The 27060-nt window shown below is 34.7% G+C and overlaps 1 protein-coding gene across 4 annotated transcripts in view; it reads right to left on the bottom strand.

Moving 5' to 3' along the window:
* Nucleotides 1-27060, bottom strand: part of XPO4 (exportin 4) — a 132856-nt gene that overhangs the window by 44150 nt on the left and 61646 nt on the right. For all 4 annotated transcript variants that reach the window (XR_015553506.1, XR_015553507.1, XR_015553508.1 and 1 more), the window contains exons 7-9: nucleotides 9730-9842; nucleotides 5055-5212; nucleotides 4637-4811 (exon numbers count right to left, since the gene is read on the bottom strand). Coding sequence is in view for 1 of the 4 variants with exons in the window: in XM_004435249.2 (XP_004435306.1) it covers nucleotides 4637-4811; nucleotides 5055-5212; nucleotides 9730-9842 (446 nt within the window). In the remaining 3 variants the exon portion in view is untranslated. The remainder of the gene's footprint in view (nucleotides 1-4636; nucleotides 4812-5054; nucleotides 5213-9729; nucleotides 9843-27060) is intronic.

Genomic DNA, 27060 nt, shown 5'->3' with positions numbered 1-27060 from the left:
TTCAGAGTACCTATGCAGCTGACAGCACTCCTGGCTTCTGAAATTCCCCAAAAGAAACTGACTTGGTGGACAAGTATTGCAGCTGTTAGAAGCAGCCTAGGGACAGATCACTTAAAAAAAAAATCTATTCTACAAAAACACTCAAGAGTCTGAGCTGTAATTTTCAGAAACAGTTTTTAAATGTCACCCTCCTGGATTAACATACTTTCTTCCTTTTGGAAATGTAAATTAATTTCCAAATTGTTAATGCTAAGGAATGTATATGCATTAAACACTGAGCCTGGCATATGGCAGGTATTCAATAAATATTTATGGAATTGAATTAATCCAGCAATACTCCTAGGGGGTTGCCATTTCAGGGACTCACCTGGCTCACATGATGTAGAAGGATAATTCCCTTTTTCTACTTCACTCTAGCGTTCATTTTCGAACCCCTAGACCATTAGACCTGGTTATGTTTCTAATGCTAGTATTCTAGACAATACAAAGGATGCCATATGGAACAATAGTTATGACAGTAGGTGAGCTTTATTCTAAATGTACTATATTCTATCTCAAGTGCAAGAATTTTGTAAAACTTAAACACTGGTTCTGCACTAGGACTGGCGCGGCAGATTGAAAAATCAGAGCTGACTCATATAAAACTCAGGAAACGTTGCATGGTAAAATTATGATCCAATAAGATTTAAATAAAACATAGAAATTATTTTTTAAAGATTTCTTTGAATAAGAATCTATACTCAAGGTGTAATAACAACCAATTTTCTTCCACATATCCTCATAGAGCTAAAGCTACTGTTAGTATTAAAAAGAAGTATATTTAAATGTGCAAAGGTTAAAAAACACTCATGAATCTCATTTAATTCTTTTCGGAAATGAATGCACATAATGAGGCTGGACAGCTATCTTGCTCTCTACAGTATCATCAATATATTCTTTCCTAGCCGTCAGAACTGTTGGGTGAGGAGGCTGGCATGGCTTCTCAAATAATCCCATCCTTGTATGAGTTAAGAGTCAAGGTAGACATTTGGTACATTTGCATTTTACTGACATCACCATTCCACAAAGTAAGTTATTGCTTTCCTTCTTATCACTAAAGTGTCCCTAAATTTCTGCTTACCCTTTCTCACTCTGTAATTTGGCTTCAATGTATTCCTTTTCACCACATCTCCTCTCCACAAAGTAACTGTCTACTGAGCTAGAGAAACTAGATTTTGAATTAAGAATGCTAAACTTTAAATATACTCACTCACCCAACTGCATTACACTCTATAAGGGACTTTCTCACAACTTTATCAATTATCTTTTTCTTCATTACCTTGTCCTGCTGGGCATGAGATCAGACTACAAATGTACCAAAATTAAACATAAAGTTCTCCCTTTAGAAAATTTACCTACCACCCTCTCCCTTACATGCACATCCAAACACACATACACTTCAATGTTTAAGCATCGTGATGGCTGCTCTGTTGAGTTAACTCAACATGTTACATGGCTTCTGTCTGATGAACGTACTGGGGGCTGAACTTAAAATTTTCTACTGACAAAAGAAACCAAGAAACAAACTAGAGTATAGAATTCAAGTCATACTCTCTTTAAATTTCACTCAATCAATTCAAATGCATGTACTAGTATTGTAAACATTTTATAAAATAGTTGACATAATAATATGAACAATTATTTTTTAGGATTTTAATTTTTAAGGCAATAATTTCATCTCTACAATCATTCTCACCTCTTCAGTCCAGCAATAGACAATAATTTGATTTCTGGATACAATGAAAAAATTCTTGGCTTCAGGAAGCCTCAAATAATACCAAGAAATTTTAACAGCCAAATGAACAACTTGGCTGAAGACTGGAATTGCTCTTTCTGAGCACAGACTTTCAGTTCACTGCAAGTTGAGGGGTAGGCATGAATAACAGTCTCTTCACACACAGGCTAAAGCCACCAATCAAGGACATACTTCATGAACACACATTAGTATCAAGAATGTCTCTTCTCATGAAGATGCTCTTTTTTTATTCTTGCTACAGCAACATAATCACCATCAGAGACATGAATTTCTAAAAAAAGAAACAATCTATATGTATTCCTAAATAAATATAGTCCTGAAAAAAATATTATCACAATAAAACAAAAATGTATATGATGAACCTGTTTTCCTATTGGGAAAAGAAACTCCTTCAATATTAAAGAAAAACAGAAAACATTTCACAAAATTAAAATTATAAAGAAAACTAATATTAAAATTATTGGTTTACACAAAACAACAAAAGTCAAGAACTAGTATTACTTGGTAAGACAGTACACACAATACAGGCTCTCAATAAATGCTATTATAAAGGTTCGTTTTTATCATAATTATTCTGCCTTTTATTGTGCACACAATTCAGGCACTTTCATATAGTTAATCCACCCTATAAAACATCAGAAGAAATTATCCTAACTATATCAACAAAGAAACATGCTCAAAAAAGGTTAAGCAATTTGCCCCAGGTCCTGTAGTTTATGATTACTTCGCTCATGACTGTACTATCTCCCACCAAAGTTCAAGATCTTTCTGTACCACGCTGACCACCAAAGCAGTTTTTGCTATATGCCTCAATTTTTAAATTTTTACTTAAAAGATCATTTCTTTATACATATATTTTCTATCTCAGGTCAACAACTATGTATTATGTACTAGTACTACAATCACTGGGTGCACAAGGAAACAAGACAATGTGGCCCGTGTCCCAAAAGTTCCACTCTGGTTTGGCTAGATTTGTTCACGTACATTGGTATTAGTTGCACATTCCCCAGGCCCCGGTCCCCCAGCACACACAAGATATAATGAAAACTATATGACGTTGAGATGACATTTAGGAGGATTCGTTTAGTCTGGCAACTCACCATGGAGGGGCCTCCCCTTACCCTCAACTTCACCAAACCTCACCCATCTGGCTACTATGAGTGATGCAAAGCTTTAGACAAACCTTTTCCCTCTGCCTTTTTCAATAGGTAAGGGAAAATTATTTCTAAAAACATTTTTTAAATATCATAAACACATCAATTGAAAGAAATAACACTTTTCTTAAATGAAACCTATTAGGTATGACATAACCAGAGCATGCCTTCTTGTCAAGCAAGCACAACACACATCTACTTTTCTGAAAGTGGATCTAGGCTTTCTGTATATGTCAAAACTTGAGAGAAAAATTGTTTTCAAAGTTGTCAGTCTCCTGGTTAAAATACATAAATTTTAAACTTAAAATCTGCAAACCAAGAATGTTATATATCTTTCAGCAGTTTTTATATATAATGTTTAGGAACATCCTTAACCCAGAAACAGAAACTAAAAGGTATCTGTGTTTCTAAATATATGATCAACATGCCATTTAATCTACCTAGTTTAGAAGAGAAAACACAACAAACCAAGGAGGAAAATAAAGTACAACAAAACCATGTTAAATGAAACCTTATTGATTCAGAATCTGCGATAATTTGAAAGGGGTCTGAGTAAAGCTTAAATGCTTAAAATTTCCCTGTATCTCCATGCTTAGTACATAATTTCCCCCTGAGAAATTCATATCTCACATATTATACCTTTAAACTTCTATTCCTCTACTACCTATATTTTTTCCAACACATAAATATCTGCCTGACCTGGTCCCTTTCCTCATCAAACCACTCAAGTACCCAGCTACATAAACACAATCATTCCCAAGTTCTTTATCCTCTGAACACCTCTGAAGGGATACGCAAAACTCACACACATGCTGCCAGACACCCAATAAAACAACTCAGTTAGGATTTAACATGAAATTCTAACAGATATCTACAAACATCCTTTTGCCCTTGCAATCTTTGAAAAAGATCCACATTTTGATTCATAAAAAGAAAATTTAGTTTCAACAATTTAATAACCACTTTGTAGGAAAAAATCAATTATTTCCCACGATTAATGTAGTTATTCATAGTAACTGTTACAAACGCAGCTGTGGTGTCAAGGAGTTTTAGTACATGTTTCTAAACTAAATATAAAATTAGGAAAATATGCATTTGAAAATTTGTACAAAAAAATCTTTAGTACTGTTATTGGTCTTAATTTTAATGTAAATTAAATTCTACCAAGATATACTATTAAACCATGGTACCAAAAATAATTAAAGAGCACAGTCTAATCAAAGTAAGCATGGTTACAACTAGAACCAAATTATATGTATTTAATTTCCAGATAAGTCCAAAATTTTTAAATTCTCAGAAAATATATAAAATTATACATAATCACAATCATACCACAAAGTTAGCAGCATCCTTTAAACTTAAAGTTTTTATTGTTAATATGGGCTTTCAACATAATTCTTAATATAAATATTTCATTCCATTTCCCACATTCAAGTACTAAATTATGTCAAAGTTAAAATCTTGAGATCAATAAATTTACTCTACTAAAGTTATTTTAATCCACAATATTTTAAAGGTCATGATCCCCCACACAGATTGCCAAATAACCTGCACATATAAACAAAAATGCAATTTTAACAATAGCTAGCACTCACTTAAAATAATTACTTATCATGAGAAATGTACCAAAGGCATAGCAAATTTCCTTTGAAAAATGGACGCAATTTATTTTAGAATAGTCACTCACCACTTCTTCTAGTGCAGCACTTCGCCCAAAAGAACAAGTGAGGTGTGTGAGGCAGTTAACAAAGGAGGAGAAAAGTTCATTTGGAATGGCAGTTAAAACATTTCGAGGGAACACAGTTATCAGGTTGCTGATAATGCTGGAGATTCCCACAGCTTCAGAATCTTCTATTTCAATTCTACAAATCAAGTAATGAGCATTATTAAGTGGTAGCAGAAGAAAAGTCACAATATTTGCATGCATGCAAATATTATCACCTATTCATTTTTAAAAGGCATGTCTGTGTATTAATTTCAAATTACCCATATAACTATACTTCAAAATATAAAAAGGAAAAAAAGCACTAGTTTTTTTTTTTCCTCCACTGTTAAAGAAAAAACTGAAAGTTCCTTTTTCAGTTATAAAGGGCAAGTATACCTACCCATTGATAGTATTCAGTAATCCCTCAATGAAGTGTGCTAGATAATCAACTTGTGATCCTTCATCAGGGAAGATGGGTCCATGAAGAGAAGCTAACTGGGCAAGGCACTGCAGAGAATCTTGTGCCATATCTGAATCTTCTCTGATTTTTCGATGTACCTGTTAGAAAGAATTACTAATCCATAAAAATAAATTCTTCTTTTGTAAGGGTCACGTGTCTATCATGCCGAATGAGGTAAGAGAAAAATTCACTGTAGCTGGTTATTTCTAGAAAATTAATTGCTGAATTAAACTAAATTTGAAAATTGTCCCTCAGTCCACTTTACATTATAGGACGTGATTTTAAACATATCAATTAATTTTTCACTGAGGGCTACCTACAATTTGAAAATTGAACTGTCTCCAGCATGTTATGACAAAGAGAGAAACAGATGCCAGCCAGTCAGACGTACTGCTTCTTCTAAAAACAGCAACAACGACAGTCATCTGTATTATGTTAACTATGCCTAGCTACAGCTTCTTGCTAAAGTTAGCAGACAAGTTCAATCAAGAGTATATAGATGCTACTTTAGTGGAAGTAAACAGTTGCACACTTAGAAAACCAATATACCTGTCAATCCCCAGACACTCATTCATTCAACCAATACATAAGCACTCTTTCATTAACTCTGAGATGGCCTACAATTTGTTTGATTCTCATTTTATCCTACATCATTATTAATAAATACTAAAATTTTTTAAATAAAACTTTTATTTAAATCCACTTTCAAGCTCATCCAGCTTTTATTTCAATGATGCAATACTGATGTGAAACACCTGGTATACAGTGTTATGTATGAAGGAAATGCTCCCAAAATATTGCTCCCTAATTTTACAGTGTTATTAATATTCTCAGATTTTAAAGATGGTTCATTTCTGTGACCTGACATAATTAAAATAAGAAAAATATATTTAGTAAAGAAATCATAGGTAATTATTTATCTTAATCCACCACCACATTTACTGACCATTTTTCACTTTGTACAAGTATTTGACTTCTCTAGACCTTCTTTTCCTACACCAATCTTTCTGCTTTCTGAATGGCACACCATATTAAACACTTATTCTCTATTTGTTTCAGGTTATGTTCACCGACTCTACAATCATTTATAAATTACTTGAAGTTAGAAGGTTTCTCTTAAATATTCACTGGGACAGTGCTGGGACACAGTGAACAGACACTCAACAAATCCTTATTCACTAACTGATTCCATTAATCTTTAATCCCTGAACTTCTTAAGGTTCTAAGAAATTTAAAATATTAAAAACTCAGTAAAAGTTACAAAGTTAATTTATCTACTGACATGCTTAAAATAAGTTATCCTCTTTGGTCTAGAACAGGAGTTGGCAAACCACGGCCCACAGGCCAAATCTGGCTTCCTGCCTGTTTTTGTATGGCCTGTGAGGTAAGAATGGCTTTTACGTTTTTATGTGGTTGGGAAAAACAAAATCAAACAATAATATTTCAAGACATGCAAAAATTATACAAAATTCACATTTTAATGACTGTCAATAAAGTTTTACTGGAACACTGCCACACTTGTTTGTTGAGGTATCATCTACAGCTGCTTCTGTACTAGAATGGCAGAGCTGAATAGTAGTCTCAGAGCACCTATGACCTGCAAAGCTTAATACTCAACGCCTGGCCTTTACAGAAAGTTTGCCAACCCCTGGTCTAGAACAACACAAATGTTTTTCAAAATATATTCTACTATATTTTAAGTTTTATATAGTAAATTAAAAGTACAATATACAAATTCATATATCCACACTGTCTAATTCATGAACTTTTGAACAAAGCTCATTCTTAAGTTCCTTATCTGAAAACTGTAACAATTTCTGCCATTGTGCCTTTAATCTAATCAACAGTCAAACATAATATCCAGGGAAACATTCTATCAATGGATACAGCACAATCTAGGACAAGAGAGGGCTTCTTTTCTATCGTAGAGCCAAATGGTTGCTTGTACCTAGTCTAGAAAGTGAAGAATGAAAAGAAAGAATACCTTCAAAGAAACAGCAAATATTGACTATGTGATAAAATAAAATAAGAAACTGCAGAGCCTGCCTGTACTGTTCAAACTTAATTTATGTTCTCTGAAATATGAATCACATAAAACTCATGATAAATCAATGATTAATTTTTATATAATACAGATTTTCGCCCTTCTTCCAATGTCAGCATTACAAAGCGTTCTACCATATCTGAATTATATTACACAAATTAAAAACTGAATTGATGACCTGAATAGGGAAAGAAGCAAAGGGATTAGGAAAACCAAAGTTTAGCAGAACACCCAGGGAGGTGATTGCTGAAGTAAGACATGGAATAAAGAGAAGCAAGGAAGTAAGATGATAAATTCTATTGGACCATGTTGAATCGGAGATGTCTGTGGGCCATCCAAATTAAAACATCCAGTAAGTGCTTGGATTATAAGACTCTGGAACTCTGGAGAAGCCTGTGCTGAATATAGATTTAGGAGTCATCAGTGTGTAGAAGTGGTGCTTGAGGGCCTACGTGTAGAAGAGATAGCCCCAGGAAAGTGTATACAGTAAGCAAAGTTGAGAACTAAGATAGCAACACCAGTATTTTATGCAAAAGCAGAGAAAGAAGAGACCGTAAACAAGATCAGAAAGAATTTGTTAAAAAGGTAGAAGGGAAAACTAAGGAGAGTGATTTTTCCAACATCAAATGAGAGAAAGAAAAATTGAGAAGTTCGTAAACTTCTGAGGGGCAGAATGCAACCTAATATATTCCTAAATTCAGATATGATCAACAGATTTCAAGTCTTGATTTCATGCAATTTATGTCTATTTATGTTTATTGATGCAAATTTATAGAAACAGTGATATCCAGTGGGAAACTGCTTTAAATTAGGAAATGAACTCACATAACTGAAAATAAATTGAAAACTGAATGACATAAAAAGATGAGCTACTGCCATTTTTGTAACAAATAACAAAATTAAAATTGTTTATAAACTGCTTAAATGAAAATAACAGGCCACAGACACAAAACTGTTAAAATAACGAAGTGAAAAAGGGTTAACTTTCAAATTCAAAAGTTATCTGCTTGTGGCAGTCCACAGCTGACAGGAGCAGCTGTCTAGTTTGTCTAGACAGCTGTTCAGATTTGGAGTAGTTGTTTCCAGTACTGCCAGCAAGTTTTTCACCTTTTCAAAAACTGCTGGAATGGGATCTACTTTCAGTCAAATAAATAATGCAGAGAGTTGAACTTGGATACAAATCAAAACAATTTCTGTCAGATGAGGCAGGCAACAGAATTTTAAAATTTACCTATAATTATCTCTTTGACACTGATAGTGTTGTTAGTCATCATTTCTCTGATTTACGCAAATGCAAGGTAATGCTCTGCCTGAGCATTTCTAGAGAAAACATCTTTATGTATACTCACAGGTAAATAACCTTGTTCTACGTATTTTCTATAACAACATGTCAGTGGTGCAAAAATGGTTTAAAAAAGTCAATTTTTTAAAACAAATGAAAAGGTAAGAAACTATAATTAACGGTTGGGATTAAGCAAAATAGCTTTCTTTTTTTCTCTTTAATTGGTTTTTACCTGTATTTTTGCCCCAGTCCTTATATCTAACTTACTTGTATGCTTGTCCTATAATGGCAACTCAGCATCTAACACACACACACACACACACACACCCCACATATATATAGTATGTATTTTTTCCCCAGCTTTTGATCATTATATCATGGATTCCCACAGGCAAACATAGGAACATATTGCTTACTTCTTGATATTTAGCAAATAATAAAAAGGACTATTTAAAGTTATAGTGGAAATAAACTGCTATTCAATAAAACTAACTTAACACTTGACTGATAACTAGTACATAAAAAGTGCACTACTCTAGAGGAGCAGCTCTCAAAGTGTGGTCCAGGGATCTCTAGAGGTTCCTACGACCCTGTCAGGTTGTCTGTAAGGGCAAAACTATTTTCATAATAATACTAAGACAGTATTTGCCTTTTCCATTCTTATTGCCACACAAGTACACAGTGGAGTATCTCCAAGGCTACATGATGTGTAATACTGCAACCGATCAAATGCAGAGGCAGATATGAGAATCTGGCTGTCTTCTATTACGCCTGACATTAGAGAGATTTGCAAAAATGTAAAACAACGCCACTCTTCTCACTAAGCTTTTTTTTGTTATCAAAAATATAGCTATTTTTTAATTAAAATGTTATTTGTTAATATATAATGGTTTGGTATTGCTATTTTTAAATGAACTAATAAATTATTTTTTAAAGTTCTCAGTTTGAATTTTTAATATGGTAAATATTAATAGCTATAACACACATAAACAAAAGCTCTTTGGGGTCTTCAATAATTTTTAAGAGTGTAAAGGGAGCCTGAGACCAAGAAGTTTCAGAAGTTCAGCTCTAGGATATTAAATCCTTCATAATTATATAACATTTTTATAAATTAACAAGAATATTTCTACATAACTTCTGTTTAAGCAGATATATTGATTAGAAGAGAAGGCTTTAGAGGAGAAAAGCAATCTGTCTTGTTCTACTTAAGAAAAATAGAAAAGCATGTACTCTTTTCAGTGGCACTTTTCCATGGCCTTTTACTACCAGACATGAAAAGTAAGACTTACTGTAAAGAAAAGCTCCATAACTCTGCTGTCCAGAAGAGTATCCCGCCAGGACTCTGTTGGCTTTAACAGCACATTTTGTGAGGATTCAAACATCGCTATATAATGTCTGCCCAGTTATCTGCTGTCAAGGTCAACAACAATAACATTCTTACTTTGTCTAAAGTATAAGTATATCCTAAATATAACAGGAGCCATCCAGAAAGAATGTAATGGAAACAGTTTAAGCCTCTTCACATATGCTACATAATTCACGCATGAAGCTAAGGAATAAAAGGCATTAAGTGCTGATAAAAAGAATGCTACAGGAATGTAAGATAAACAGTTTCATTATATGTCATGCTGCAGGGATATAGAAACTTAGATAATCAGAGATCTTAACGGTGGCAACAGAAGGAAAAACAGTAATGCAAAACAGATGCCAAAATATATACAAAAAAAGAAGAATCAATTTCTGCATGTTTATCCCATTATTTCCCCCCAATATCTTATAACAACTAAAACCACATATACAAAATGTGAGTCTCATATAGTCTATTTGGAAAAACCGCATTTTCCTAAAAGAAGCATATTCACTGGGAAACAAAAAAGAATAAGAAAAGCAAACATACATCACATTGAAGAAGAAAAACTCCCACACATCAGAGTATCCAAATACCAGTTTCACCACAAAGAAATAATTAATTTACATGAAACTCTATAGATGCTCATTTAAAATGCCCACAGACTAAAAAATGGTGTTCAATATCAAACATGCTTCAAATAGAATACTGTCTCTGACACACATAAAGTAACCATAATATATCTGTAGGTGTTAATGAACATAATGCACTCAATAACACTGACATAGTAACTGAGATTTTTAGGAAATGGGAAAGCCATTTGGGCATAAAAACAGTAGTTATGCCCCTTCCATTGCTAATCAAATGCCCACTAAAATACATCAACTAGGCAACGTCCTCATCGTTCAATGAGAAATTTCAACAATAGTTTCCTAAACTATAGCTTGCAAAAATCAGATATAAGTTCAAATGCTATATTTTCATTAAAGCCCAAATCATCAGCAGAGAAAATTAAAGGCTGTAACAATGCTTCAGAAACCATTTTTTAAAGATTATTGCTTAACCCCTGTTTTAAGTATCTAATATTATTTTGTCTCTGAAGAGCGAGGAAGGGCACTGCAAGTTATTGCAGAAGAGAAGTCACTGCTTATTTCTGAAAAATCACTCCAAAAACGTGCTTCAACTCTATTTGATTGATGAATAAAAGTGAAACTCAAATAAGGTTCATTTAAATTTCACTTTTCTCTTCCTTTATCTGCCCCCTTGTGGGGATGCAGGGGAAAAATCAAAAGCCAAAAGAAAGGAACTGCTGGAACTCCAAATAAAGAAAGCCTGAATTTTAGAAAGAAAGAAAAAATCAGCTCATAGATACTGAGTTATTGGTAAGTCAATAGTTTCTTAAAAGATTTCATTTTCTCACTAGGTACCTATTTTGGTCTTGGTGCTCTTCTATACTGTGCTCTTCACTTAGAATATAATACACTGAGTGAATATGAGATCTTTTTACAGGTTGTCTAAAAATGAAGGCTTGATTATCTTTTAGAGAAACAAACTGAAATACCTGTGGCTGAAATTATCTGATGTCTAGGATTTGCTTCACAATAACCTGGGATGGGAGAGTGTAGACGAAACAAGAACTTAGAGCTGCTGAAGCTGGGTATTCTGTTTTTGCGCATCTTTGAAATATTTCACAATAAAAGGTTAGGGCATAAAAAAAGGAGAATTGTGAATAGGAAATAAAGCACCCGAGTAAGGCAGTAAACTCTTTGTACTTCATAAAAAATATTCCCTTTATTCTTTTCCAGTTTTAGTCCCTTAATTTTCAATGTCCCATTTTATTAATTAAAAGGCAATTTTTTGGTATATAAATTGTTCAGTGATGAAAAGTATTTATTAACTACTTATATTGAACATTGTGTTAAGCAAAGATGCACAAAGAAATTATAACAATCTAGTGCCATTTTTTTGGGAGTTTGAAATATGATATTAAAATGATAATAAATTGTTCATTTGTTGGATATCCAAATCTAACAAACAAAATATAAGTGTATAATTACTACACACTTCTAACTAGGAAAATAACAGAATTTATTAATACTTTATATGGTTACAAAAGGGGTCATGATTTTATTTTTAGATTAGGTGGGATATGAGATGGATTCACATAACTAGAATAAAATAGTTGGTCTCAAAGCAGACCATTTGTCACTTTTCTCATTAACATAGCCACCAGGCAGCTAGCAAATGCATGCTGCTCTCTCAGAGTAAAAGAGGCAAATATTTCAGGGGCTGATAACTGCAAGAGAAAGTTAAAACCTAAAAGTTCAAGCACAGAGGAAGAATATTGGTGGCAGAAGTAAACGGAGTAATATTTACGGATTTTGCTATTCTTGGAAATATAAAAATTTCATTCTAAGGGAATGAAAAGAATCTCCTGCATTCTAACTAAGCCTGTCAGTTATAATACAGCAAGGGTTTGTCTGTGTTCTTTAGTAAGTGGGAGGAGATAACGTCAAAGATTAATAAACATTACAAAAGGAAACTAAACCTAAACTAACATATTTGTTTAATCCTCATTTTTTTTTTTTTTTTTTTTTGGTGAGGAAGATTGTCACTGAGCTAATAATTGTACCCATCTTCCTCTATTTTGTATGTGGGACGCCGCCACAGCATGGCTTGATGAGTAGCACGTGAGTCTGTGCCTGGGATCCGAACCTGCAAACCCCGGGCTGCTGAAGTGGAGCACGCGAACTTAACCACGCCACTGGGCCAGCCTCTCTTTTCTATCTTTTTTAAGTATAAAAAGTGTATGCTCCATAAATATTTGTAGATATCAATTATTTATATTAAGAGGAAATGGAGGGGCCAACCCGGTGACCTAGTGGTTAAGTTTGGCGTGCTCTGCTTCGGCGGCCCAAGTTTGAGGGTTGGGATCCTGGGCATGGACCTACACCATTCATCAAGGGTGGTGACCCACATACAAAATGGAGGAAGATTGGTACAGATGTTAGCTCAGGGCCAACTTTCCTCACCAAAAAAAAAAAAAGAGGAAATGGAAGAGACATAAGTATAAGAGAGGGTTTTTTCCAGATATGAAATGGAATTAATTGCAATTGCTCACCTAAACACCAGGCACAAAATAATGCTCAAATTTTTTTTTTCTAAATTCTGGTTTTAGCCTCTCTTGATCTTGGCCGGTTTTAAACATACCATCCCTAGTACTCAGTCTGTATGGCCAAATTTCCTTTAAAAGCTGACAGCCAGCATATTTTTAAGATTTGAATTCCTTACATGTTGCCAACAGCACATGAAGACCTGTGAGTTTAATATGTGATATCTACCAGAAAATACTTTTCCCCAACATTATTTTAAAGTTCCATGTGAGTTCCAACTCCAAACCTGGAAAGGATTTTTATCTCTGGCATGATAATTGCCTTCTATTACGAAAGCTCATTTGTAACACACTTCTGAAAGACGTTATGCTAATTGTTCTTTGAAGAATTAATCCACAACACTGCAAACTTAACTACCTTCTCTTTATCAGTCAGCCTACCACTACCACTAACAATATCCTTTTTCATAATAAAAATGCACACATACTCCAGTTTGTACAAGACACAGTCACATAACTTAATTACAAATCTCTCTACTAAAAGAACATGGGATCATCCCCAACAGCATTTTAATAAAAAGTTAAACATAAAAACAAAAAGAACAGTATAATAATGAATGGAACAAATTTTCAAGAATAATGCTATCCTGACAAGAAATATATGTTGTAGTTAGCAGATTATACTGTGAAACTGTTAAGTTGTTGTCTCTGAATAGGAGTCTATGAGAACCCTTCTGTATTACCTGAAATATTGTTGTTATAAATGTACACATATTACTTTTAAATTTAAAAAACTAGTTAGAAGCATATCACAATGTGAATAGAATAGTCATATACAGATCTGGACCATATCTGTACATTCAAAATAATGTAAAGAATTAGGGTAATTCAATTTTTAACTTGGTATTACCAATTAACTGACTATTTCTGCATGTACATACAAGAGACTCAGAAATACCACGTCTACCCCAAATAATTCTTAATGTAGAATACTTTAAAAAAAACAAAAGACTACCACTAAAATTCAGAAATCTAGCACTTCTATTATTAAGATAATATTTTAAAAAATGATTTAGGGGCCGGCTCCATGGCTTAGCGGTCAAGTGTGCACACTCCGATGCTGGCGGCCCAGGTTCGGATCCCGGGCGCGCATTGACGCACCGCTTCTCCAGCCATGCTGAGGCTGCGCCCCATATACAGCAACTAGAAGGATGTGCAGCTATGACATACAACTATCTACTAGGGCTTTGGGGGAAAAAAGTAAATAAAATTATGAAAAAAAATTATTTAAAGTTTAAATAAAGCAATACTTTCTTTTAATAACAATAGTTCCAGTAAAACAATAGTTTCCTTTTTAAGTTTCAAAAGTTTTGGTTTATAGTACTACTTTAACATGTCATAATATCTAAACATTATATTGCTTTATCTTTTTTATCCAAATACATCACCAACAGATGTCTGACAATAAAGTGATTATTTACTAATTAATCATTTATTACATGTATTATACCCCCGTCAGATTTTAGGAGACAAATGGTCACAACAGATTGATAGCAGTTAAATAAGTTATCATTTACCAAAATTCAAATCAGATTTTAAATCAAGAATTTTCCGAGGCTATGGCTTTATACAATTTTCTAAAATAAATACTGAACTCAGGTAATTTATATTTTGCATCAGAATAATTCATTTATAACCAAATAAAGTAAAATTTAACCAATAAGATAGCCATATAGAGTTGCTTTCAGTCTTTTCCTTTGTGTTTTTAAAAATTTGTCATCCACATCTAATCTGACTTCACCTTCCCATGTTTTCACCAAATTCAAGAATCAGGAGTTACAGTACAATGACTTTTCTGTCATTGTACCAAACACAAGCCCACTCCCTCTTAGCAAGGTTTCCAGCAAGGGTTCAAATTCTGAAGTACTAAGCCCTAACCAGTCTCCTAAACTGAACGCTATCTTAATCCCCTGGAAAATCAGCTGCAGCCAGATGTAAATTCAACTGCTAGATATAAACTCAACCACAGAACAGTGAAGAATTAACTCTCTGTTCCCTAGCCTCCTCTCCCACAACGATCCTACCTAGATCTAAAATTCTATGCCTGGGAATGCTCACCAACTTCTGAGAAATCAAAGGCATATGAATGTACCATCTGCCCTACTCTATAACTGCGTGACCAGAGACACACACACACTCGGCTCAGAGCCAGAGGACAGAGCTTAATCACTCCCTGCTACCGACTGTCCCTGGATAAATCCTACTAAGTTTTCTATCTTGAACAACAAACAGTATTATCAGTAAGTACATACCTCTTAACATGAAGGGGAAAAAGTTATCTTTGGAAATACTACAGGTCCTTACATATGCAAATGAGTCTTGTTCATCTACTAAAACTTTCAATAAGGGTATCATTTTGTGGTGGTGACTGACAGTAAAAAAACAATTAAATGAGTCATATAATAACTACAAATTATCCTCAAGCAAATATGGAGAGTCTGAACATTTGCATTGCCTATTACAAGAATAGTACTTTACAATATTATAGAAAGATTTTTAGCAACAATAGACATTTTACAAAAGTAATAAATAATTTCTCCATCTTCCTATATTCTTTTTATCCCAACTCATTAGTAAAACAGTTTTACAAGCAAGGGGAAGCCCAGTTTTTCTTCTTACATATTTAATCTCTGTCACTACTAATTTTTCTAACAACAAAAACTGCTGTTTTTCTCTCTGGCACAGCACAGAACCAATGAGCCTAGTTTTACAGATAGCACTTAGTCCAAGAATCAAAAGTCCTTTGAAATAAAGGAGAACTGACCTCACCTGAATGTTTTTCCAAGCCTTGCCTCCAAATAGCAATGCTGGCTTTAGTGGAAATCCTAATTTAAGTGAAAGCTTCTGTATTCCATTACTATTCCATGATCCAGTTAGCTTTCCCCAACAGATTAAGTTAAAAAAGAATTTTTACCAAAACCAAATCAGATCCACAGAAATAGAATACCAATAAAAGGCAGTGTAATCAAACTAAAAAAAGAATTACTACTGAAGCCAACATACCAAACATACCTGCCAAACATTCTTATTACAAAATGATATTGTCATTTATGATTAGCATTGCCAAAACCCTTAAGCATTTATGGACACCAGGTGAACTAACAGCTAAACAATCTTAACAGCATAAACAAACATCCAAGAACTGAGATAATCCTTCTGAATCCCCTTACCTCAATAATTAAATAGTATATATTTGTTAAGCATCTATTACTACATGCTAGACACTGTACAAGGTGCTAACAATACAGTGAACAAAACCATGACCCATGCTTTTCTGAGATCCCAAACAAGTGGGTAAACAGACATTACTCAAATAAGCTAACAAATAAAAAAATTACAACTGAGAAGTCAGCCAAATGGGAGAAAATCATATATAACATGCATATAAGAAGCCATGACAAAATAAATCTGACCTAATCTAGGGGACACAATTGAGGCACAATTAGGAGGTGACTAGGCAAAGGGGAGAAGGTATCCAGGCAGAGAAACTCCATGTGCAAAGGTGCCAGGGCAGAAGGAAACTTGGTCTGTGAGTGCAGCTCTAACAAAAAGAGAGCAGAAGAGAGTGTTGAGAGGGAGGCAGATTTCAGACTGTCTAGGATCTTAGATCCCATTTTTAAATGGGGATGATGGTATGACAGAGGATCATAGGACTAGGACACTTTCTTTGGACAGTAGTGATCTAAAACAGAAAAAAAGCAAGTAGATTTCGTCTCAGTAGTCTCTTTCAAGAGAGTGAGACCAGGCAGAATAGAATGGCCAGAGCAATCAGCTTCACCAGGACAAGGGGTGATTTAAACATCTATCAAATCCCAGGAGTCGTAGACTTTGCACCACTCAAGCCTTGGGTGGAGGATACTTTTACAAATCATCTTCTGCACATATAAAATGTAAATTTAATAATCTTTCAAAAAAATAATGGTTTGCAGATGACATCACATATATAGAAAATCCAAAAAAATCCACTAAAAATAATATTTGAGCTAATAAATAAGTTCAACGGGGTTACATGGTACAAGATCAACATACAGAATTTGTATTTCTATACATTAGCAATGAACAATATGAAAATAATTTAAAAATAAATTCTAGTTATAACTGAATTAAAAAGAATAAAATACTCAGGAATAAATTTAACAAAAAAAGTGCAAAACTTCTACTCTGAAAACTATAAAATAGTGTTGAAAGAAATTAAAGATCTAAATAAATGGAAAGATATCCATGCTCATGGACTGGAAAATTTAACATTTAATATTAACACGGCAATACTCCTCAAATTGATGTACAGATTCAACACAATCCCTATCAAAATCCCAGCTGCCTTTTTTGCAGAAATTGATAAGCTGATCCTAAATTTCAAATGGACACTAAGACAAAGTAATCATAAAAAAAGAAGAACAAAGTTGGAGGACTCACACTTCCTGATTTCAAAACTTACTACAAAGCTATGATAATATCAAGACAGCGTGGCACTGGCACAATAATGGACATACAGACCAATGGAATAGACTTGAGAAGCCAGAAGTACACTGTCACATTACAGTCAGGTGATTTTACACAAGGGGGCCAAGACAATTCAATTGCAAAAGAATACTTTTTTCAACAAATGGTGCAGGAACAACAGGATATTCACGTACAAAATACTGAAGCTGGACCCCTACCTTATACCATATACAAAAATTAAATTAAAATAGATGACAGACCTAATGTATGATAGACCTAAATGTAAGGGTTAAAACTATAAATCTCTTAGAAGAAAACATAGGATGAAATCTTTGTGACCTTAAGGACAAGAATAAAGTCAGAGGACTGACACAACCCAACCTATTATAAAGCTACAATAATGAAGACAGTGTGGTATTGAAGAAAGAACAGACAAACAGATCCAGGGCACAGAACAGAGAGACCAGAAAAAGACCCACATAAATGTAGTCAAATGATCTTTGACAAAGGAGCACAGGCAATACAATGGAGCAAGGACAGGCTTTTCAACAAAAATGGTGCCTGAACAACTGGACATCCACATGCAAAAAAAAGAATCTAGACACAGACCTTACATCCTTCACAAAAATTAACTCAAAATGGATCACAGACCTAAATACAAAATGCAAAACTATAAAGTTCCTAGAAGATAATATAAGAGAAAATCTAGATGACCGTGGGTTTGACAATGACTTTTTAGATATAATACCAAAGGCACAATCCATGTAAGAAAGAATTGATAAGCTGAACTTCATTAAAATTAAAAACTTCTGCTTTGTGAAAGACAATGTCAAGAGAATGAAATGATAAGCCACAGACTGGTAGAAAATATTTGCAAAAGATATTTCTGATAAAAGACTATTATCCAAAATATACAAAGAACTCTGAAAATTCAACAAAAAACAAACAACTGTGTTAAAAAAAAGGGCCAAAGATCTTAACAGACACCTCACCAAAGAAGATATACAGATGAAAACAAGCATATGAAAAGATGTTCCACATTATATGTCATCAGAGGAATGCACATTAAAACAAGATACCACTATACACCTACGAGATTGGCCAGAATCTGGAATACTGGCAACATCAATGCTGGCAAGGATGTGGAGTAACAGGAACTCTCATCTATTGCTGGTGGGAATGCAAATGGTATAGGCACTTTGCAAGACAGTTTAGCAGTTTCTTAACAAAACTAAACATACTCCTACCATATGATCCAGCAATTGCAATCCTTGGTTATTTACCCAAAGGAATTGAAAATTTATGTCCACACAAAAACCCACACATGGATGTTTATTCCTAACTGCCAAAACTTGGAAGCAACCAAGATATCCTTCAGTAGGTAAATGGATAAGTAAACTGTCATCCAGACAAAGGAACATTATTCAGTGATAAAAAGAAATGAGCTATCCAGCCATGAAGAGACATACAGGAACCTTAAATGCATATTACTAAGTGAAAGAAGCCCATCTGAAAAGGCTACATACTGTATGACTCCAACTATATGACATTCTGGAAAAGATAAAACTACGGAGACAGTAAAAAGATCAGTGGTTGCCAAGAGTTTCGGGGGGGGAGGAAGGAATGAACAGGTGGAACAAAAAGGATTTTGGGGGCAGTGAAACTGCTCTGTATGATACTATAACGGTAGATACATGTCATTATACATTTGACCAAACCCACAGAACACCAAGAATGAAGTCTAATGTAAACGATGGACTTTGGGTGATAATGACATGTCAATGTAGGTTCATCAATTATAAACAAATGTACTACTCTGGCATGTGTGGGGGAAGAGGGTATATGGGAAATCTCTGTACCTTCTGCTTAATATTGGTGTAAACCTAAAACCGCTCTAAAAAACAAATCTATTTTAAAAAATCTGTGACTTTGGGTTACGCAAAGCCATCTTAAATTTATCAAAAGCATCAGCAACAAAAGAAAAAACAGATGAAAGAGACATCATCAAAATTAAAAATTTCTGTTTCAAAGGACATCATTAAAAAAGTAAAAAGACACCCAATGAACCTGAAATCAACAATCCAAAGAGGCTTATGCACCCTTATGTTCATCGCAGCATTATTCACTATAGCCAAGACACGGAAGCAACCCAAGTGTCCCTCGACTGATGACTGGGTAAAGAAGATGTGGTATATATATACCATGCAATACTACTCAGCCATAAAAAAAGACAAAATCGTCCCATTTGCAACAACGTGGATGGACCTGAAGGGTATTACGTTGAGTGAAATAAGCCAGAAAGAGCAAGAAAAACACTGCATGATTTCACTCATACGTGGAAGATAAACCAACACACAGACAGATAGAACTGTTTGGTGGTTACCACGGGCAAGAGGGGTGGGGAGCAGACACAAGGGGTGGAGGGATGCACTTATATGGTGACTGATAAATAATAATGTACAACAAAAATTTCACAATAAAAAAAAACTGGATTATAAAAAAGAAAGTAAAAAAGACAATTCACAGAATGGAAGAAAATATTTGAAAATCATATATCTGCTAAGGGATTTGCTTTATATATTTATAACATACAGGAACTCCTACAACTCAAAAATTTTAAAAAGAGAACCCAATTTAAAAATGGACAAAGGATCTGAATAGATATTTTTATAAAGAAGATACACAAATGGCCAATAACCAAGTGAAAAGATGCTCAATGGCATTTATCATTAGGATAATGCAAATCTAAGCTACAATGAGATACCACCTCATACGAAATAGGATGGCTATAAACAAAAAGACAGACAAGAAGTGCTGGTGAGGATGCAGACAAAATGGAATCCTCATACACTGCAATGTTAATGTAAAATAGTGCAGCTGCTGTGGAAAACAGTCTGGGAGTTCCTCAAAATGTTAAATGTAGAATTACCATATAACCCAGCAATTCCACTCCCAGGTATATACCCAAGAGACATGGAAACATATATCCACATAAAAACTTGTACATAAATGTTCATAGCAGCATTATTCTATATTGAATATTGTTTTCAAAAAATGGAAAAACTCTAATGACTATCAACTGATCAGCAGATGAACAGAGAAATAAAATATGGTATATCCATAAAATGGAATATTATTTGGCAATAAGAAGGAATGAAGTGCTAATACACGTTACAATATGAATAAACCTTGAAAACATGCCATGTGAAAGAAGCAAGTGACAAAAAACCCACATATGTATGATTCTATTTAACTAAAACATCCAGAATAAACAAATCTATACAGATAGAAAGTGGATTAGTAGTTCCCATGGAGGGGGGTGGAGGTGGGGGAATGGGGAGAATAGGGGAGTGCGACCGCTAAAAGGTGTGGGGTTTCTTTTTGGGGTGATGAATATTCCCTAAAATTGATGGTGGTGATGGTTGCACAACTTTGTGAATAAACTAAAAAAAAAATATTGTACACTTTAAACATGTGACTTGTATGGTATATGAATTACATCTCAATGTTTCTTTTTAAAAAAGAAAAAAATAGTATTTCTTGAGCCTCAAAATTTATGCTATGTCCACATGCGTCTTTGTTTATCAATGCCAAACATAAGTTTTTGAACATGAATTATCAACCAAGAATAACTGTTGTTTTAATGAAAAGACATAAGGCATAATGTATTAAAATTAAGTAGACATTTTAGATGACTTATTATAAAAGTGAGTTTAAAAATCTTAATCGTGGGCTGGCCCCATGGCTTAGCGGTTAAGTGCACGCGCTCCGCTGCTGGCGGCCCGGGGTTCAGATCCCGTGCGTGCACTGACGCACCACTTCTCCGGCCATGCTAAGGCCACGTCCCACATACAGCAACTAGAAGGATGTGCAACTATGACATACAACTATCTACTGGGGCTTTGGGGAAGGAAAAAAAAAAAAAAAAAAAGAGGAGGATTGGCAACAGATGTTAGCTCAGAGCCGGTCTTCCTCAGCAAAAAAGAGGAAGATTAGCATGGATGTTAGCTCAGGGCTGATCTCCCTCACCAAAAAAAAAAAAAAAGAAAAAGAAAAAAAAATCTTAATCAAAGTCTTCTGACAATCCTCCACTTCTTTCTGCTTTGTGAAGTTAATCTGATGTACAACGAATATTTCAAGTCACGTGCCACGTAACAATGTTTCGTCAACGATGGACTGCAAATACGATGGTGGTCCCCTAAGATTAGCACCACATAGCCCAGGTGTGTATTAGGCTATACCATCTAGGTTTGTGTAAGTACACTCTATGGTATTCAGACAACGACGAAATCACCTAACGAACGTATCGCTGTTGTTAAGCAACGCGTCACTGTACCATCCAAAGTAGATTTAAAAAAATAGAGAATTTAAGATTAAATATTCAAAAGGTTACATTAAGTAATGTTTACCCCAATTAGACTTCAGTTCCATTACTTTTATTCAGTTAAATGCTACACGTTAGGTGTGGATGACCATTTGGTGACTGGGTCAGAGAACTTCCAAGCTATCACGCTCTCTTTTGTATTCCATTCCAACATATTGGTTACTTACCCTGGTGTAGGGCTAGTCACCATAGCAGACAAGTTAGAGAAAAGGCATAGTTCTCTCTTTCAAAAAACTAAAAATCTGATTCTAGCCAAGTGGTGGAGCCACACAGTTCATACTTATCCCTGGGATCTCTCACAAGAACTGTTTAGGGTGGGCAGTTCCGTAACCTTTATATATGAAGATCACACTACCAGCCCACTGTCAGTAGAACAATGACTTTGCATTGATGGTAACAGATTCACATAGACAAACACTTTTCCCCAATGCAAATAATGACCAAAATCTGCTAAAGACAACTGACCAGGGTAGGAAGTACATTTCTAAACACGGCAAAAGCAAAGTTTATTTAACCCATAAAAGGATTAAACCCACAAGGTCTTAATCCTCTCTCTAAATCACAGCTTTCTAACAACAAAAAAAAAACCTGCTGTCAAAATTTAAATGTGTAGAAGGTCTTCAAGAATTCAATTGAGATATTAATAAACCAAAACTCTCTATACAATTGTAATTTCTTGAGCATTCACTTCTCACTCAAACCTAACACAGGAGAAAAACAAGTAATTCAGTGGGTAGCTCTCTTACCATCTTCCCAGCAATATTACTTTCCAAATAATGCAATCTTAAACCCTAAGCTTCCTAACACAGTCCAGGACTGCCTTGGAAGAAGTGGCATTCATTAAGAATTTATTGAACTGAAATAACCTAGACATGTTCACGGAATTGAAAATTCAAGGGATATATTTATAAGTATTTAAATAACTTTAAAGAAATCATTTTCTAGTGAGAAACACTGCATTTAAAGTAATTAAGTCAGCCTTGCCCAAACAGACACCTGCATAAGTGATAAAACTTACTGAGCCAAAGGTGAGGAGCCCCAAAGGACGCTGCTGGCATGTAAAGTTCAGTTTCTAAGTTGCCTGTGGCCTTAAATTACTAAGCAATTGAGATAAGAGAGTTAAAAAGTATGGAAGCAAGTTTCCTCTTAGCGAGACCTTTTTCTAAAGCTCAATCCATTCCTCCCTGCTCCTGCACTGATTTAAACTATATACAGCAATAAGTCAGAAATCTGCAGGCTTAGAAAGAGAAAATAAAACTGCATTGCATTGCTCAGGCAGTAGCAAACAACTTAGCGGGCTTTCCCTCGTTTGCTCTCCAACCACCTGCTGGTCGACATCAGAAAAGCAGCTTCATTAACTTTCTCCTACAGTCACAGGCCCTACCATCTACGATAGTTATCTATCTAGACGGTAGTATAATAATAACTATAGGTGGTATAGTGGGCTATCATAGCAAGACGGGAGGGACAGGGGACACAGAAGAGACATAAGAACTACCAGATTAAATATTTTAAAAAATATTTTTAAAAATATTGTCTAGGTAAAATATAATTCAGTACAATCAACTATGACCTAACACTGAAGGGACTACTCCCAAAATAACCTTTTCTTCCAAAGGCCAAAAGTCAGAAATTCTTACTTGTTCCTCTGGATACCTTCCTTGTAATGCAGAAATATCTCTAGAAAGATAATGCATAAGGTACTTCATATATTGATTAATAACTTTACGATCTACTTTCTTTTTAAAGTGTACAATACTAGGTATAAATAGAGAGAAAATAGTTGGGGGAAAAAACTCAAAAAAGAGAGGACTGAAGAAAAAACTTCACAATGGCTATACACACACACACAAATATGTTTTAAAATTCCATCAGATGCTGATTTCTACCACTTTGTTCCTCTACTTTTGAACAAACCTGCACAAAGCTGATCAAATCAGCACTTAACAGCTAAGAAACTTGGATCATGAAGGCAGACACCCCATGCGTCCTAAAACTTACTCTTCTTCACTATCTCAAACTACATCCTGGGCTATCTCAACATCTACATCTTTGGCCTATCTAACACTGTAATATTGCATTTTTCCCCCTAAATTCTGACATCCCCCCTTCGGGCCAATAAACAGGTTCATCTCTCCAAAGCTTAAAGTACAAAGTCAAACCAAACATTCAGTCAGCCCAAACTCCCACTCCCTCGATCTCTCACAGTCCACGCTCCATGAAATATCTACATTTCACTTGCTATTTCATCAATTACCAATCACTACTCAATCACTGAGTATGGCTTTTGTGCCTCCCCCAACCCTCGTCACTCACATACACAAATCTCCATATGATTATCTATGTCCTAAATGATATCCAATGGCCTATTTTCAATCTACATCCTACCCATCACTAACAGACTACGTCTACTACCTTTATTCTTTGAAACACTCATTCATCTTTGCTTCCCACAGACTCCTTGCCTGGTTCTCCCCTCCACTTGTCTAAACTGGCCTGCTCAATCTCTTTTGCTTCTCCCTGGTTCTTAATATTGTTATACCTAAAGGTCCTGACATTGGTCTTCTTTGCTTTGCCTTGAATGATCACTCCCACTCCCTTTACTTCAATGACCTCATCATAGCAACAGCTCCCAAAACTTTATCTTCACCTCCAATCTCCCCCTACAAAATAACATTCCACTGACTGTGGGCAGTTGACCTGTAGAGTCAGATTTCTAACCCTCGGCATAACTGCTATTTTTAAAGGCTTTACTGAGACTTAATTCACATACTACACAATTTACTCATTGAGTGTACAACTCAAAGGTATTTAGTATACTCAGAGTTATATAGGCATCACCACAATATAATTTTAGAACATTTTCATCACCCCAAAAAGAAACCCCATACACTTAAGCCATCACCTCCTATTTCTTCCCAACCACCCCAGCCCTAGATAACCACTTATCTTTCTTTCTCCATAGATTTGCTTACTCTGAACATTTCATATAAACAAAATCATACAATATGTGGTCTTTTGTGAATGGCTTCTTTCACTTAGTATATATAATGTTTCCAAAGTTCATCCAAGTTCTGGCATGTATCAGTACTAGCATTCCTTTTTACTGATGAATAATATTCTGTTATAAGGGTAAACTACATTTATCCATTCACCAGTTGATGGACACTTGGGTTATTTCCACTTTTCGCCAATTATGTATAATACTGCTATGAACATTCATACACAAGTTTTTGTGTGGATGACTATTGATATTTGGGGCACGATAACTGCTTGTTGTGGGGAGCAGTCTTGTGCATTGTAGGATGTTTAACTGAATCCCAGGCCACTACCCACTAGTTGCTAGTAGCACTCCCCTATTTGTGAAAACCAAAAATGTCTCCAGACATTGTCAAATGTCCCAAGTGTGCAAAATCACTTCTGACTGAGAACCACTGCTGTAGAGTTATGATGTCTTTAGTGAAACTTTGTATGCACGTAAATCTTGACCAAAGATCATTACAAAACAAGTTATTAAATATGATAATACTCCTAAATATTAATAAATATCTAAATATTCAATCCATGTATTCTTTTGTCAATATACCTCTGCAAATCCAAGCTCCACTACTGAGTTAGCTATATTGGTTTTCCAAATAACATTTTATAGTCATAATTTATATACCTCTCTATAAGAAATTTCTAAAAGCTTCAGCAGCTAAAGCCTCAAATTTCTCTTTTAGGCAACCTAATATACATTTTGATCTAAAATCACAACTTTTCATTTGCCAACAAATATTTATGTAACACCTCCTAAATACAAAGTTGGTAGGCTAAACATGCATATTTAACTTTATAGACCATTGCTTCATATGAACAATTTCTCCTTCTATCAACCCATTTGCATTCCAAATTAAAAACTGATGTTAGGGCAACTAAGTTACATCTCAACAGAGACAGCAATCACTCACCACCCTGACACAATCCCAGGTACTTCCTACTCCACCAGCCTCTTCTACCTTTCCAATCAATAGTCAGTTATCTGGGATAACTGGATATCCACATGCAAAAGAATGAAGTTGGATCACTACCTCACATCATACATAAAAATTAACTCAAAATGGATCAAAAACTTCAATATCAGTATATGTAAGAAGCCAGTCTGAGAAAAAAACATAGGCATAAATCTTCATGACCATGGATCAGGCAGTGGTTTCTGAGATATGATAAAAGAAAAAATAGATAAATTGGACATCATCAAAACTAAAATTTTCTGTGCTCCAAAGCACACCATAAAAAAGTAAAAATAAAATTCACAGAAAGGGAAGAAATATTTTAAAATCATGTATCTGTTAAGGGACTTGTACCCAGAATATATAAAGAACTATTACAACTCAATGTTAAATAGACAAATAACCCAATTAAAAAATGGACAAAGGATTTGAACAGACCTTTCTCCAAAGACGATACATAAATGTCCCATAACCACATAAAAAGATGTTCAATACATTAACCAGCAAAATCAAATTAATGCAAAGCAAAATCACAATGAGATACCACTTTATACAAACAGGATGGTTATAAACAAAAAGACAGCAAGTGTTGGCCAGGATGTGGAGAAACTGGAACCCTCACATAATGCTGGTGAAAATGTAAAATGGTAGAGTCACTTTGGAAAACAGCTTGGCAGTTCCTCAAAAGATTCAATATAGACTTTCCATATGATCCAGCAATTCCACTCCTAGGTACATCCTAGGTATATCCAAGAGAAACGAACATGTTAAGTCCACACAAAAACTTATACATGAATGTTCACAGCAGCATCATTCATTAATAGTCAAAAAGCTGAAACAACCCAACTGTCAATCAACAGATCAACAGATAAATAAAAATGTGATACAGACTTTACAAAAGAATACTTTGTGGCAATAAAAAGGAATAAAGTGCTGATGCATGCTACAACATGGATGAATCTTGAAAACATTATGAATCATGAAAACATTACACTAAGTGAAAGAAACTAGTCACAAAAGACTGCATATTATATGATTCTCTTTATATGAAATGTCCAGCATAGGTAAATAACATAGAGACACAAAGGAGATTAGTGATTGTCACAGGCTGGGGAGTTTGGGGGCAATGGAGAATGACCGCTAATAGATACAGGGCTTCTTTCTTGGGGTGATGAAAATGTTCTAAAATTAATGACAGTGATGCACTAAAAACTGCACTAAAAACTACTGAATTATACACTTTAAATGGCTGAATACTACGGTATGTGAAATACATCTCAA

Source organism: Ceratotherium simum, chromosome 10 (genome assembly GCF_057802395.1).
Source record: "Ceratotherium simum simum isolate JZ-2026a chromosome 10, ASM5780239v1, whole genome shotgun sequence".
Lineage (NCBI taxonomy): Eukaryota > Metazoa > Chordata > Mammalia > Perissodactyla > Rhinocerotidae > Ceratotherium > Ceratotherium simum.
Note: the sequence above shows the minus strand (reverse complement) of the source record. Positions and strands in the feature narration are given on the sequence as shown.